The sequence below is a fragment of the Hemicordylus capensis genome, chromosome 4, assembly GCF_027244095.1.
Source record: "Hemicordylus capensis ecotype Gifberg chromosome 4, rHemCap1.1.pri, whole genome shotgun sequence".
In the NCBI taxonomy this organism is placed as follows: Eukaryota; Metazoa; Chordata; class Lepidosauria; order Squamata; family Cordylidae; genus Hemicordylus; species Hemicordylus capensis.
In genome coordinates, this window is record NC_069660.1 from 246,402,359 (window position 1) to 246,417,928 (window position 15,570).

General features: G+C 43.5%; 1 protein-coding gene across 4 annotated transcripts in view; it reads left to right on the forward strand.

Moving 5' to 3' along the window:
- LAMA3 (laminin subunit alpha 3) overlaps positions 1-15,570 on the forward strand; it is a 212,716-nt gene that overhangs the window by 108,698 nt on the left and 88,448 nt on the right. For all 4 annotated transcript variants that reach the window (XM_053242489.1, XM_053242490.1, XM_053242491.1 and 1 more), the window contains 7 exons: positions 955-1,126; positions 2,260-2,386; positions 2,476-2,615; positions 3,191-3,306; positions 3,756-3,967; positions 7,530-7,734; positions 13,821-13,965. In XM_053242489.1, coding sequence (XP_053098464.1) covers positions 955-1,126; positions 2,260-2,386; positions 2,476-2,615; positions 3,191-3,306; positions 3,756-3,967; positions 7,530-7,734; positions 13,821-13,965 — 1,117 coding nt within the window. The remainder of the gene's footprint in view (positions 1-954; positions 1,127-2,259; positions 2,387-2,475; positions 2,616-3,190; positions 3,307-3,755; positions 3,968-7,529; positions 7,735-13,820; positions 13,966-15,570) is intronic.

Consider the following 15,570-nt stretch of genomic DNA (forward strand, 5'->3'; position numbering starts at 1 on the left):
CTTACCCCTCCCACACATTTCCCCTGCTGGCACTCCCTTTTAAAATGGTCCAGTGGGGCAGCAGTGTAGCTCCTTGCCACCCGGTGCCTCCTCAGAGCATAAGTGACCGATGCGTGTGCACATGTACGTGCATGTGCACATCGCAGACAAGACATGCACACATGCGCGGGTCACTTCCGGTCCAAGGAGGCACCAGGGCGGCAAGGAGGTATGCTGCCACCCCGCTGGACCATTTTAAAAGGGAACGCCAGCAGGGGAAATGCAGCAGGAGGGAAAAGAGCAAACTCCCCTGTCCTTAAAGATATCCCCTTCACCTTCGAACCAGCTGAACTGCCAGACGTTCGAACCGGTTCCGAGGCCTGTAAAAGGGCCTCCGAACCAGTTCATGCACATCCCTAGCAGACAGTGCTCACATGTAGCCACACATTGAAATCCAAACCAGGGCAGACCCCGCTTAGCAAATTGACAGTTAATGCTCTCTACTGCATGCTGCTTTTCCTCTTCCCTTCCTAAAAGAAAGGGAAGGAAGGAAGGGGAAGACATTTGAAAGAAGGGAGGAATGTGACATCTGATTGCAATAGAAAAAAGTTAAAAGGGGAGGGAAGGGAGGGGGTGCTATTTGGTGCACTTCTGTAGGCAGAAAAATGTCATGGGCTAGCATTGTGAGTGGGACTGTCACATTTTGCTTTTATTTATTTTAATTTTTACATACCACCTAATTTAAAAAAAATCCCTAGCCGTTAAGTGAAATATGGTGATTGTTCTACATGTGCCTGAAATATTTTCTTATACATTTTGTTAGGGTTTGGTCAATAGGTTTGTAACAGTTTTCTGTTCTTCACTAGCAGAAATTTTGGAAAGAAGCCATTATTATATATGCTTTACATATATTTGATTTTATTTTATGCATAAAGGATCTAATTCTTTCTCTCCTTCCCACCCCCCCTTTTTTAGTGCTTCATGTGTCCCGTCACAATATAAAGCATCTCCTGTAGCCTTGGTATTAGATGCTTTGAGGGATGGAAAGGTTGCAGAAGTGCAAAGAAATGTGGCTTATCAGGAGTCGCAGAGTTCTCCTTTACCATCTGCTCACCCAGCTAATGGAGTGACTTTGACATCTTCACAGGTAGTTCTGAATTAAATGTAGGTCACAGTTCAGCTCAGAGTTAGATGCCAATTGACTTGTAAATGGTAATCTGATCTGACATGCAACTAAATTCTTGCAGACCATCAGGTGCTCTTCTGAATTAATTTGTAAGGAGCTGGCCTCATAAAAAAAATTATGACTTGGTTCAGCAGCTCTTTTCTTACAAAGATAACTTTATTCACTTTCAGCCCAAAACTGGTTTAAATATTCATGCAGGTTTTGGGTGATCTAATGCCTACATGCCTGCCCCCCCTCCCCCTTTCTGTCTCTCTCTCTCTGGCATTACATTTTGTCAGGCAAACAGGAAGCATTACTCATGCTCCCTGTCTCTGAATTTCTTCTGCAATTTCCATGGTAGCTTATGCCATCTTCACTGGCTAAGAGATTTCATTGCAATGGTAGCTCATGTACCAGAAGAAATGCAGAAACAAGATTTGCGAATCATTCACACTTTTTGTTTCAATGACAACAAGACATAACTATTGAAACCGCTGACTCGCTCTCTTGTAGGAATATGCACGAAAAGTGATTCGGACTCCAAATTCCAGCACATCTCTTTAACATGGAGGGATTGCACATCCCCTTTAACACAGAGGAGAGCAGGTCCATACCTGCTCATCCTCCGCCCCTTCCTTAACCGCGGCGTCCCCCCAGCTATCATCGTGCACTGGCGGTGCTCTCCCCCAGCTGCCCCCGCACAACGCCAGCATGCACCTGGCCTCCGTGCATGCTTGTCAGCCATTTGCATGGTCAGCATGGTTGTTGACCAAGCACACTGCTGCCATGTATGCGTGGAGGCTCTGTGTGTGCCAGCGTCATCCAGGGGCAGAGCACTGCTGGCACACGATGATAGCTGGCAGGGGCGCTGCGATTAAGGAAGTGGTGGCAAGCGGTGGAGAAGCAGGTATGGAACTGCTGTCCTCCCATGTTAAAGAGGATGTGTAATCCCTCCCTGTTAAAGGGATGTGTAGTGATCCGGTGTCCAAATTGCATTTCATGCTCATCCCTACCCGCTTGTCTCTGAAAACAGCCTCATTTTCATTGCAAATATGTTAAGGCTCAAGGACTCATAAGTTTCAACAAACTAAACGTATCCCAACTTGTGTCAACAGAACCAAATTATGCTGAAAGGGAGGGTGGCCCGCTTAGGAAGATATGTGTTTGTCATGCATTTTTACCAGCAAGAAAGCCCAACGTTTCCTGTCCATGTAATTGTGGATGGAGGACTCCTCTGGTCAGGTGAGCTTGATTTTATGTTGGTTTGTGTCGATTTTGGCACATTTTGTGTTTTAGCAGACTAGATTTTTAAAACGTTTTCTTTGTTCTAGGTTCTTATAACGCTACCTTTTGTCCTCATACGTCTGGATGTCGGGATCTAGTGATGGCAGAAAATCAAATTGAACTTGACATCACTGAACATGATATCTCAGTAACTGTGAAAATTCCAAATGGAAAAACATTGACTTTAGTAAGTTTTGTTATATTCAAGACTACTTGATTTTCAGACTAAAGAAGGTTTCTTATATTGTTCTATTGCCTTCCTTTTCTGGGACCAATATAGATGCAATACAAGGGCAACTGGCACATTTCCTGTTGATATAAATGGAAAATTTAAGAGAACGTCTTCTTCTCTATGAACCACACTGCCCATTGAGATAATCAGGAGAGGTTTGTCTGCAGTTGCTATTGGCTCGACTGGTGGCTACTCCAGGGACAGGCCTTCTCCATTGCTGCCCCGAGGCTTGGAACACACTTCCTGCTGAAATAAGAGCCTCCCCATCTCTTGCAACTTTTAAAAAGGCAGTCAAGACACATTTGTTCACCCAAGCTTTTAATTAGATACTGTTTTAATTGTGTTTTTAATAGTTTTAACATTTTAAATTGTTGTAATGATTTAACCTTTTTATTTGTTGTTTTGTTGTAAACTGCTCAGAGACTTGAGTTTTGGGCTGAGAAAATGCTGAGAAGCAGTGCTTAAAGAATTGTACCTAGTACTTTTTAGGTTTTGCTAAAAGAGACCTTTCATTTTGTTATCACTTAAAGGAACGTGTCCTGGTTGTTCCAGCAGACAGCTACAGTTACACACTTCTTCATAAAGACACTGTGGACAAGTCATTTGATTTCATCAACCAATGTGGTAGAAACAGTTTTTACATTAAGTAAGTCAGTTTCACATTTGGAGACACTGAACTGGTTGATTTTTTAAATGTCAGCTGCTAGTAAATAATGCATGTACATTAATATTCCAAACAGAAAGACAGAAGCATTTAATGTGTTTAAAAGCAACAACAGAAACATAGGTTGAATTATGTTAATGCAGGGTTTATCAAACTTGGGTGCCCAGATGATTTTGGACTACAACTCCCATGATCCTCAGCCACAATGGTCAAACGATGATGGGAGTTGTAGTCCAACAATATCTGGGCACCCAAGTTTGATAACCACTGTGTTAATGTATACAAAAATAGCAGTAAATATACAAAAATAAATTAAAGCAAATAAACAGATGGCATTAAATTTGCAAATTCAGTCCAGAAAATGAACAGGCAACTTTTTAAAATGGTCAAGACTCAAGTGCTATACATATTATATATTTTTCTTTTAATAGCCCTGTAACTTCTTCAGAATTCTGTAGAAGTTCTGCAAGGTCACTAGTGGCCGCCTACAACAATGGGGCACTGCCATGCAATTGCCACAGAAATGGTGCCACTAGCCCTACTTGCAATCCTCTAGGGGGACAGTGCAACTGCAAGCCTAGCATCATTGGACGTCGCTGTACCAGATGCCAAACTGGCTATTACGGATTTCCATTTTGTCGGCGTAAGTATATAACTAATAACTCCTGGGATAAGACATGTATTACATCACTGGTTTTTTGAATGTTGCCTGAAGAATTGGATATTTAATTTTTCATTTAATTTCAACATGCATTTAAGATGTTTGTCTAACATGCATATCCATATGCAGTAACAATAATCAGGGAGATTTATTAAAATGTCCTGTTTGCATTAGTGCAACTGTTGCATCTGGCATGCACAACATAAGACCTGGGACCTGTTGCTGCAGGATATTCCTGCCTGTTGCCAGCCTGCAGGTAGGGATATCCTGCAGCAACAGTAGGAGCCGAGAAGAGTGCTTGGTCGCTCCTGTTAATGAACAGCAGCGATTCAATACATAAAAACTAAGAACAACCCTGCTGGATCAGGCCCAAGGCCTATCTAGCCCAGCATCCTGTTTCCCCCAGTGGCCCACCAGATGCCTCTGGGAAGCCCACAAGCAAGAGGTATGTGCATGCCCTCTCTCCTGCTGTTGCTCCCCTGCAACTAGTATGTAGAAGCATCCTGCCTCTGAGGCGGGAGGTGGCTTATAGCCACCAGACTCATAACCATTGATAGACCTGTTCTCCATGAGTTTGTCTAAGCCTCTTTTAAAGCCATCCAAGCTAGTGGCCATCACTACATCCCGTGGCAGAGAATTCCATTGATTAATTATGTACTGTGTGAAAAAGTAATTCCTTTTGTCGGCCCCACACTTCCTGACCTTCAATTTTATGGGATGTAGGGATGTGCACAAAACCGGTTTGCCCGATTTGGTTCGAATTCGAACCAGGTTCGAACCAGGAGGGGGTGGTTCGGTTTTGGTTTTGCTCGAACCTCCCCCTGGTTTGATTCGAATTCGAACTGGTTTGAACTGGTTTGAACATCCAAAAATTGGTAGGATGGTATCTGACACCCAGGGGTACCTGCCACCCAAACCCCAAAGCAATCGGACACTCGTACAATTTTTTATGAATTTTTGAAAATTATTTTTATTTTTTTCTCATAGGGTATAATGGGACTCGAACCAGCCCATTATTCCTTATTGTGGAGCACCCATGGGTGCCAACAACCATGCAAACCCCGAAGCAATTGGACACCCATATGATTTTTTAAGAATATTTGAAATATGTCTAATTTTTCTCATAGGGTATAATGGGACCAGAACCAGCCCATATCCCCTTTTATGGAGCAGCTAGGAGCACAAAACCTGGGTGGGTGGTAGACAACCAGGGGTGCCTACTATCCACAAAGTTCCAAGGCAATTGGACACTCCTCTGATTATTGGTGAATTTTAAAATTATTTTGGAATTCCTCATGGAGAATAATGAGGATTGCAGCAAATGTATAGCTTCACATTGGAGAGAAAGGGGTGTTCTAGAGTGGAGTGTGGTGGGTGGTAGTTCCCAAGGTGGGCAAGGAAGCTATCAGAATTATTTGAAAGAAATGGGGCAAAAGGCTGATTCTTAAATGATTATTGAAGTTTATGTGACTGTAAGGTTTTTCTCCATAAAGAAGCATGGAGGTGTCAGCAAATGTTTAGCTTCACGTCGGGGGGAAAGGGGTGTCCAAGAGCAGAGTGTGGTGGGTGGTAGTTCCCAAGGTGGGCAAGGAAGCTGTGTTTGTTCTGGTCATTGACCGAAATAAAGCTTGTACTATGTACAAGGAAGCTATCAGAATTATTTGAAAGGAATTGGGCAAAAGGCTGATTTTTAAGTGATTTTTGAAGTTTATGTGTCTTTAAGGTTAGCAATGAGAGTGGATTCATAGTTTGTCATTGAAAATCTTATATGCTACCAAAGAATCTACACTCAGAACACTTCAGAAACAACAAAACCCAATACCCCATGGGTTAGCAACCCATGGAGGTGGTTGTCACCCTCGCTCTGGGCCACCCCAGCACCCCCCAAGTGCAGTTATGGGGCTTCTGAAACCTCCATTCTTCCCTATGGAGAAAAACCTTAAAGCCACTTGTGGGGTGCTGGGGTGGCCCAGAGTGAGTGGTGGTCTAGTGCAAAGAGGGTGTCAACCACCCCCACACTACTCTCCACAACACGCCTCTCTACAACACCCCTTCCCCCCCAACGTGAAGCTATACATTTGCTGCAATCCTAATTATTCCCTATGAGGAATTCAAAAATACTTTAAAAATTCACCAATAATCAGAGGAGTGTCTAATTGCCTTGGGGTTTTGTGGGTGGTAGGCACCCCTGTCTGTCTACCACCCAGCCAGCTTTTGTTCCCCTGGGTGCTCCATAATAGGGGATATGGGCTGGTTCTGGTCCCATTATACTTTATGAGAAAAATAATTGGAAATATTTCAAATATTAATAAAAAATCGTAGAACTTTCCGATTGCTTCAGGGTTTGGGTGGTTGTTGGCACTCATGGGTGCTCCACAATAAGGTATAATGGCCTGGTTCAAGTCCCATTATACCCTATGAGGAAAAAAATAAAAATAATTTTCAAAAATTCATAAAAAATCGTACGAGTGTCCGATTGCTTTGGTGTTTGGGTGGCAGGTACCCCTGGGTGTCAGCTACCATCCTACCAATTTTTGGATGTCCAAACCAGTTATAACTGGTTCGAATCAAACCAGCCCCTGGTTCAGTTCGAATTCGAACCTGCAGCTCGAACCTGATGGCTGGTTCGGTTCTTATTCGAACCGGTTCGCACATGCCTAATGGGATGGCACCTGGTTCTAGTGTTGTGAGAGAGGAAGAAAAATTTCTCTCTTTCCACTTTCTCTATTCCATGCATAATTTTATATACCTCAAGCCATTGCAGTTGGCTTCTTGATACCAGCTGCCCCCTGCCCACCTTGCTGGCCCCTCCTGTGGGCCAGAGCCCATTGACACCAGCCCTCATTCCTCTTTCCCCTTGCCTTATCCCCTGACTCCATCCTCTGTGCCCTTGCTGGCCTCCCTGTCCTCTGCCTGTCTGCCGCTGCCGCTGCTGTTGCAGTGCCTCTCTTGCCCGTCCCCCTGCTCCATTGCTCGCTACTGCTGCTTTCTTCCCAGCAGCACATTTGTATGGTTTAATCTCCTCCATTCAAGCAAGTCACAAAGGATTCTTATGTGAGGCTCTTGAATGGAAGAGACTAAACCGAAAAAGAGAGCTGCTGGGGAGGCAGTAATGGCATCAACAACAGGGCGGAAGTTATCTAGAGGGAATGCTACCTCCCTGGAAACAGGCGCCCTCGAACTTGATGCTTCTTTCTTCACAGAACCCAATATATTTAACCTTGATTTGAAGTGAAAAACATGTGTTGGGTTCCATGCCACAAGTAGGGTACGATATGCCAAGACTGATGGGTTCATACGACATATGCCCAAACTTGGCATATTGTTACTGAGACTGGATGTAGGACTTGCACACACTTGCTGGGCTGTGGCAGCTTGTGGCAACCTCAGATGCTGCATTATGTATGAACCCACCCAATGTCACTCAAAGGACAGAATAAAATTGGTATGAGGGAAAGTAAGGACCAGTTGGATTTTCTTGACCCAAATTAATAGTAATTTACATACGTACAATATCATTCATGTATAAAATGGTTTCTCCCAGCATGCAGCTGTGGGCGACGCCTTTGTGATGACATTACTGGAAAATGTATTTGTCCCCCTCAAACCATTAAGCCCAGATGTGAAGTGTGTGTGAGGCAGCACTTCAGCTACCATCCCCTCGCTGGTTGTGAGGGATGCAATTGCTCAAGCCAAGGAATTGTTAATGCAGCAAATCCAGAGTGTGATAAAATCGATGGGCAGTGCAGGTGAGTTAATGTTGTTGGGTTACATTTTTATAATTAAGCTTATGAACATTTGAATTCAGAAAATTCTTGTAGAGGAGGGGAGAAGACATGCCTATTTGTCAAAGTGTCTGGATAGGGATGTTTTACAGTATTGATTAACTTGTGAAAAGCAGAATACCTACAAGTTGAAATGTGTGTGAAACCGGTTTACTCTGATGGGGAAGTTGTTACAGGTGGGAGCCAGAATGCTTTATTGTTGATATATGAGTGTGGTCTTCTGTTATGCAAGAAGAGATATTCAGAACTATTATTCTGAATAAAACAGAATTTTGCACTTTGTGAATTCATATCAAGGTTGTCCTAAAACAAGGATGTTGGTAGGATAGCAGCGATCCCTATGGCTAGAATGAGGAAACTTTGTTTTTGTGCAGAGCTGTATTTTGTCGTAAGCCACCAGGCTGCAGTCTGGAGCACTTTTTGGGCGACAAGGGTTCCCAAGTTCTGGACTGACTCTGCACACCCAGGCTGACCATCTGGCCCTCCTAAACAGGAAGGTCGAGAAGAACCATCTGCTTGGGCTACGTCCTTACTGGGCAACCATTGTCTCCTGGCTGTGACTCCCAGCGCATCCTCTGGCCCCTGCTGCACCATTACTTCTGTCAATGGGTCAGCCTGGACAGCTGTGAAGTAAGCAGCCACTACCACTGAGTGGTGACGAAAGGGGAGGATAATCTATACCCCTATGAGTGGGCCTTGTCAGGTAGTGTTGAAAATGCAGGCTGTTAGATCAGCACTGTGCAGACATCCAGAGAATGGTTGGTCAGTAGTGCCCAGCCTGGCTAATCAGCAGCCACATGTTTTGCACAATGCTGACTGAGCAGATGGCATGCCTCCACGCCATCTCCACTTCAAGATACCCACTTAAGGACATAAGGTCCCCTCGCTCCAACCCTCAGTTGCCATTCAGCAGCAGCAGCGGCGGCTGGCCAGTGTACCAACTCACCAAATGTTTCTGTGCCAGACAATAGCTTAGTGACTGGGCAGTGGGGAGGGCGGGGCGGGGAGAGAAACTCTCACTCTTTTTTGCAGATCAAATTCGGCATCCTATTCACCACCTGGCTGCTAGTTTCCCCCACCTTTATTGAGTATACAAACCACAAAATTGAGGTATCTATGAATCTGGCCTGTTGAGAGCAGCAGTTTCTACAGTACAAAGTTCTACTATGTTCTTGCTGTAAATTAAAGTTGATCCCCAGTTTAGTTAAACCTGAGCTTATTTAAGCTGATATTTCTCTCTCTGCATACAAGACACTGTTGCTTTTATTACAGTGAACAGAGTACTCTTTGCAGGTGGGAAGCTGCACTTATTATTATTATTATTATTATTAGTAGTAGTAGTAGTAGTAATTTAGGTATTACTTTTCAACATGAAGTTCTCAAAGTGGTTTAAATAGCAAAACGAGTAAGGAGGACATAGGAAGCTGCCTTATATCGAGTCAGACCATTGGTCCATCTAGCTCAGTACTGTCGACTCTGATAGGCAGCAGTTCTCCAAGGTTTCAGGCAGGACTCTTTCCCAGGCCTACCTGGAGCTGCTAGGGATTGCACCTGAGACCTTCTGCTCTACCACTAAGCTGCAGTCCCACCTTGTCCCAGAAAGGATCAAAAATAAAAACAAAAACATAAGGGAAACACCAGCAACAGCCACTGGATAGATGCTAGGTTGGACTGAATAGGAACCATTGTTCTTGTCCTGCGAAACAGAAGGGAGCCGACACTTGAAAAACTGCCTGTTGGTGCAGTTAGCAGGAGTTAAGTAGGAACGACACACACAGAGCTCTGGAGCAGTAGCTTTAATGTAATGAAAAAGAAATCCAAATCCTTCACCTTGAACTGATTTGTCATTCCTGATAATGGTACAATCTCTAACCAGCCATTTTTTTTTTGCAATTTTTATGTGCCCAAAGCATAATAGTTAGGCTCTTTGCAAACACTAAACACATTGCTGCCAAGTGAGCTGTTGTATTCTTGCGACTAAGAAACTCGGATTTATGGAGCATACTCAAGTTCAGAGTCCTTATTCAATGTGCAAATTTGCTTTATTCTCAAGATATGTGTTTATTGCACCTAAGAGCTGTGCACATTGTGCCTCACCCATGTTCAGTGTTCTTATCTTACTTGCCTCTTGTCTGCTTTGGTCAGGGCTTTGGAACTGTAGCCTCACATGCTAATTTATAATTCGGATATAAAAGTGACATTGCTGTGTACCTCTGTGATAGGCCATGCAGAGTTTTAATGATTTAAATAGATTGGGATTCTACTTGAGGAAATGGAATATAGCTGGGATTTCTGAGGCTGAAATCCTAAACAGATTTACTAGGGAGAAAGTCATAATGAACACAGTAGGGCTTGCTTCTAAGTAAACATGAATAGGATTATGCTGGGTTTGTACCAGCATGTCTGTCTTTGAAGCAGGGGTAACATCAAAGAATTGCTGGTACGATATAACATTTCAACTGTGCAACATCAGACCGTGTAAACACTGATGCAAATGTTGCAAACATATTTTTGCTGACACAGCCAATTTTATAGACTTGTCCACCTTACAACCTGCCATAGCTCAAATATGTACAGTGTTAGTTTGTAGGGCTTGTGAATTCTTTCTATCTTAATGTCTTCTTTAAATCACCAACTCGGTCATAGACTCACTGAGAAGTTTAGATCATTATCTGCCGCATTTAACCAGATTCTAGTTATCTGTCCAGATTAAATGCGGACTGACCTGGGCTGCCCAGGAAATCTGTGTGCTTGCAATCAGCTCTGTGGGGATCAGCAATCTTGGTTAACTCTTTAACCAGGACCGCCATGATTATGAGAATGCAGCCCTAATTAGCAGTTGCCATGTGGCTGCTTTGAAGATTGGGAAAGTTGCATAGGGTGGGGGTTACCCTTCTGCCATGCTATTTCTCCAGTCTACCCCCCCCCCACCCCACAAGCTGCTATTAGTTCCACAGAGGAAAATATACAGAAACCATAGCACAGAGGTGAGTAGTAGGTAGCTCAGGAGCTACTGGTACCTCTTAGCCTTATCTGAAGTAGGTCTCCACCTTTCCCTTCCAGCCAATACTGCAAATCTGATTGGCTGACTGAGGGGCAAGGGGCATGGCTGCACCATTTTAAATATCTCTTTCTTCAAGTTGCTTTTACTTTCTCTCCCATTAATTTCTCTCCAGTCTCTTCCCCCACAAAGCAGCATCTCTTGCTTCTATCCTGTCCTGCATCAACATCTCCTGGAATTCAGCGGGGTTGAAATCCCGTATTCTGTTGATGTAAATTTTTGTAAAGTAAAGGTAAAGTTGTGCCGTCGAGTCGGTGTCGACTCCTGGCAACCACAGAACCCTGTGGTTTTCTTTGGTGGAGCACAGGAGGGGTTGACCATTGCCATCTCCCATGCAGCATGAGATGATGCCTTTCGACGTTTTCCTATATCGCTGCAGCTATTTTTTGAAAGTGGTTCTGCTTCCCCAAGTCACTATTGGGTTCTGTCTCCCCAAACCTCTATTTGCTCCCAAGGCTTGGGTGGGAAGGAGCTCCCAGAAGCCTTAAGTCTGGACATACATCTGACAATTTGGGCTCTGACTCAGAAAATTGCATATCATAATACATTTGTTAGTTTTGAAGGTGACACTGAAGCTATTCAGATGCGCAATGAAAACCGGGCTAGGGAGTCCAGCCGATTTTCGGTGCTCATGAGAACCAACAGGAACCGTGGTGGCGAGCCCTGTAAAGTAGCCTGCCGCTTAATCCGGTTTGGGGCATGAGCGCATTGAATAACCAGGGGTCAGCACCTTTGAACAGTTGCCCAGGGCTGCCAGAGGGCACCCTGCTGATCCCAGAAGTTTCCAATGACTCAAGCCACACCTACTTTTGTGTGGTGGTAGCACAACTCCCTTGGCCAAGAGTGATGCTGTGTTGTCATCTCCTCTTATTCTCCTTTTTTTGTGAATGGGTATTACTGGTAATACCCTCCAGGGTAGGGTATTACTGCAGAGGCCTCTGAATGGAAACTCCCTTTCACAGATTAGGAGGGTGCCTAGACGACAGGAGGTGGCAGTGGACAGAGTTGACAGGATAGCAGAGGGGACACTGGGCACTGTACATAGAAAGGCTTTGCTGCTGCTGAGGGGGAAACTACAACCCCACCCTGTCCCATGCAAGGATAAGCCAGGGCCCACCCACACAGGAAGGGGCCCATGGAAGGGCTGCTTCAGAACTGGGGCCAGTCCTACATGTATCTTTCCCCCTATGAAGTTAATACCCACTTTGGGGACAAGGGTTTAGACTGGGAAGATGGTACAGGAAGAAAGGAACATAGGAAGCTACAATAAACCAAGTCAGACCACTGGTCCATCTAGCTCAGCATTGTCTTCACAGACTGGCAGTGGCTTCTCCAAGGTTGCAGGCAGGAATCTCTCTCAGCCCTATCTTGAAGAAGCCACGGAGGGACAGGGACGTATCTAGGGTAGGGCAGGCACGTGCCCCGGGCGCCACTTGAAGGGGGGCGTGATTTTTTAAAATTAAAAAAATGGCCACTGAAATGCCATGCCAGGCCTCAGAGGCCATTTGAGCATGCATGGTGGCCATTTTGTTTTCAAGCAGCCATTTTTTAAAAAAAATATTTTAAAAATTGGCCACTGCACATGCTCAAATTTTTCCCTGTGAGGCCCTAGAGGCCAGCGAAGGGAGGGGGAACCTTTGAAGACCCCCCACAGCCTTTAGGAAGCCCCCTGAAGGGGCTACAGGTAAAAAAATTTTTTAAAAAATAATATAATATAAGTCACTGTACACATATTCAGATTGGCACTATGTACAGAGAATCAGGGCTTGTGAATACTGAGCTGAAGCTTATGAGCTAGGATTGTATTCATTTGCTCTTACTTTGCTTCTTGTGATAAGTGAGTTAAATATGATGTCTTAATAATATGGCTATTAATGTTTAGTTTGTCTTTGAATCAGTGTGAGATCCTTAGGATTAAGTCCCACTGGGAGTTTCTTGCTCTCCTTCTCTCATTTTAACTGTCTTTCTGAAATACTAGAATATATTCCAAGCAGTGACACAGTTTACTCTACATATCCTTTAATTATTTTCAGAGTATCTGGGAAAAGTCAAATTCTCCATTTATTTTTAAAGCTTATGTAATAATGATGCTACAATGCATAGTAGAGAATTAGACAGGCACTTCTGTTTACTTTTCCAAGTACACTTCTACATAGTATTTGGGTATTTCATGAGCCCCAGCATACTGAAATTTGTAGTTTTCCAGCATGTTTTGGTCTGGCTACATCCACTGCTAAATAGTTTTTGAAATATTAAAATATTAACGAGCTTGACTTGTATTTTTCAGCTGATATTATGGTAAAGTTATCTGAAAGCTGGGTGTCAGATGTTTGGACAGGGGGCACAATTTCAGTACTTGCCCTAGGCGCTATTTTCCCTAGATACACCTCTGGGGAGGGAACTTTTGCTCTACTTAGAGTGGCCCCATCCCCTAAGGGGAATATCTCACAGTGCTCACATGTCGTTCTAAGAAAACCCTCTCCCCTCCAGTGCCACATTACTGTTCTTCAGAGCAGCTGCATTGGAGCTAATTAGTTAAAACAAAACGAAGTGGGAGGCCCATAATCTCCTGTGGCATGTCTTTGAGTGACACAGAAAGGAAACGTTCTGCTAGGCATGGCTACTTCTGTCACAATAGTACTGTAATGCAAAAAGCAACACCTGTCAGCATTCTCTATTCTGTGCCACTGTTTGAGGTATGAAGACATAGGAACATAAGAAGCTGCCATATACTGAGTCAGACCATAGGTCCATCTAGGCCTGGAGCTGGCATCCATAAAGTCAGATCAACCATATTTTTGCTCCATGGGCCTTTTGAAAAATATTTTTTCTTAGAACATAATTAATCTGTTTTGGCAGTCCTTGTAAGTCCTGTGTTTGCTTAGCATCTTCATATTATTACATAAAATCTATGCCATACAAAGATTGACTCATCCTTAAAAGCAAAGTTTCTTTAGAACTTGTTTTTGGCTTTGTTTTATCACTGAAGATGCCGCTCGGGAATCACAGGTCGACGGTGTGATCGATGTGCTCCTGGTTCGTACGGCTTTCCAGACTGTAAACCCTGCAAATGTAACAGAGGAGGAACTGAACTTGATGTTTGCCATCCACAGACAGGCATTTGCCTCTGTAAGGTCAGATGCTTTAGCATTCAGAAATTGCTATGGTTATTGTCATTAAGCATTTGTTTTTTAACTCATAATAATCACCATTGCCATCATTACTTAAAGAATAAGAAAAAATATGGATTAGAAGTATAGCATCACCTATGCCTGAATGATCATAAAATGAAATCAAGGGTAGTTATAAAATGCAATTAATTGTTATCAATTTCCCAAGAAGAATTCTGTTCATTTGTTTCTATAACTCTTGATTTTATCTATATTTGCAATCAGTTGTTGCAAGAGGAAGTATGCTAGCATTGCTGCAACTTGAGCACATATGTATTCCATCTTCTCGTTTTTCAGGATGCAGTCTACCTTACATCAAAATAAAAATAAAAACTTCTGTTAGTCTTAATGGAACTGTTCCATTAGGCACAGATAAATCTATGAGTAGAAACTGTTTTTCAACTACTCAGGTTTCCCATTTCACTACAAAGGGCTCCTTGAGTGTAGTAGTGTCTTTGCTGGGGCTGATTAACTTGTGTTACCCAGTTGTGACCCACAATAATTCAATTTCTTCCTACTTTTTGCCATCCAGTGGCCTAGACACTTGCCATTCTGGCTGTTCTTTTCGTAGAAGAGAGACTTGGCCCAGGGGGCTGTGCTAAGAGGCACCTCCCACTTCCTCTAGAGCCAGTCTTCCTCTGTAAATCCACTTCTGTTATATATAATGTGCTGACAGTGTGCACCAGGAATGTGGTGTTGGACTACAAGGATGCTTCCAGAGGACCATTTCCAACATCACTAGTGTTACTTTTCAGTGGTGTTTCTTTCTATTTATTTATTTATTAAATCTGTACACCGCCCCAAACTTTAATTTCTGGGCGATTAACAATAGCATAAAACAAGTTAAAACATTTACAAGAACTTAAAACAATTTAAAAATCAACCACAAATTAAAACCTAAAAATTTTAAAAAGCTGAAAAGGCTTGGGTGAAGACGTGGGTTTTCAAATGGTTTTTAAAAATTGTCAGAGATGGGGAGGATTTGTATCTCAGTAGGGCACGCATTCCACAGTCTTAGGGCAGCAACCGAGAAAGCCCATCCCCGTGTGCCCACCAGGCGAGCTGGCGGCAACTGGAGACAGACCAGTTCTGATTGTTACTGGGTTAATGGAGCTGAGTATTCGCACTACATCTGTTTTTTCATTGTCAGTATACATGTCTCAGCTTGCTTGAAAACAAGCAGACTGCTGCAGTGTAGGTGCGGCATCATTTTCCTCTCTCCCTTAGCTGACTGCTCCATCGACTTGTACCCCAGTGCAATGCATATTCTCTTCCCTTCTAGTTCTTAATTGTGACACTATAGAGAATCAAAGCCAAGGTATATGTGCATGAACATACATGAGTTAGTTGATGTCATTCCATGCGTGGTTGCAGGCAGGGGGGGCTTCCTTACAACCTATCTTTAAGTATATGCTTCTGGCTGGATCAAGAAGAACATCTGGGTACTGGCGGACAGCCAGATGAAATTACTCATGAGTAGTCCCATTAATTTCAGTGGAACTATTAATGAGTAATTTGGTCTGGATGTTAGCCACTGTGTTGCTCAGTGTGAATCAACTAGTGACTAAC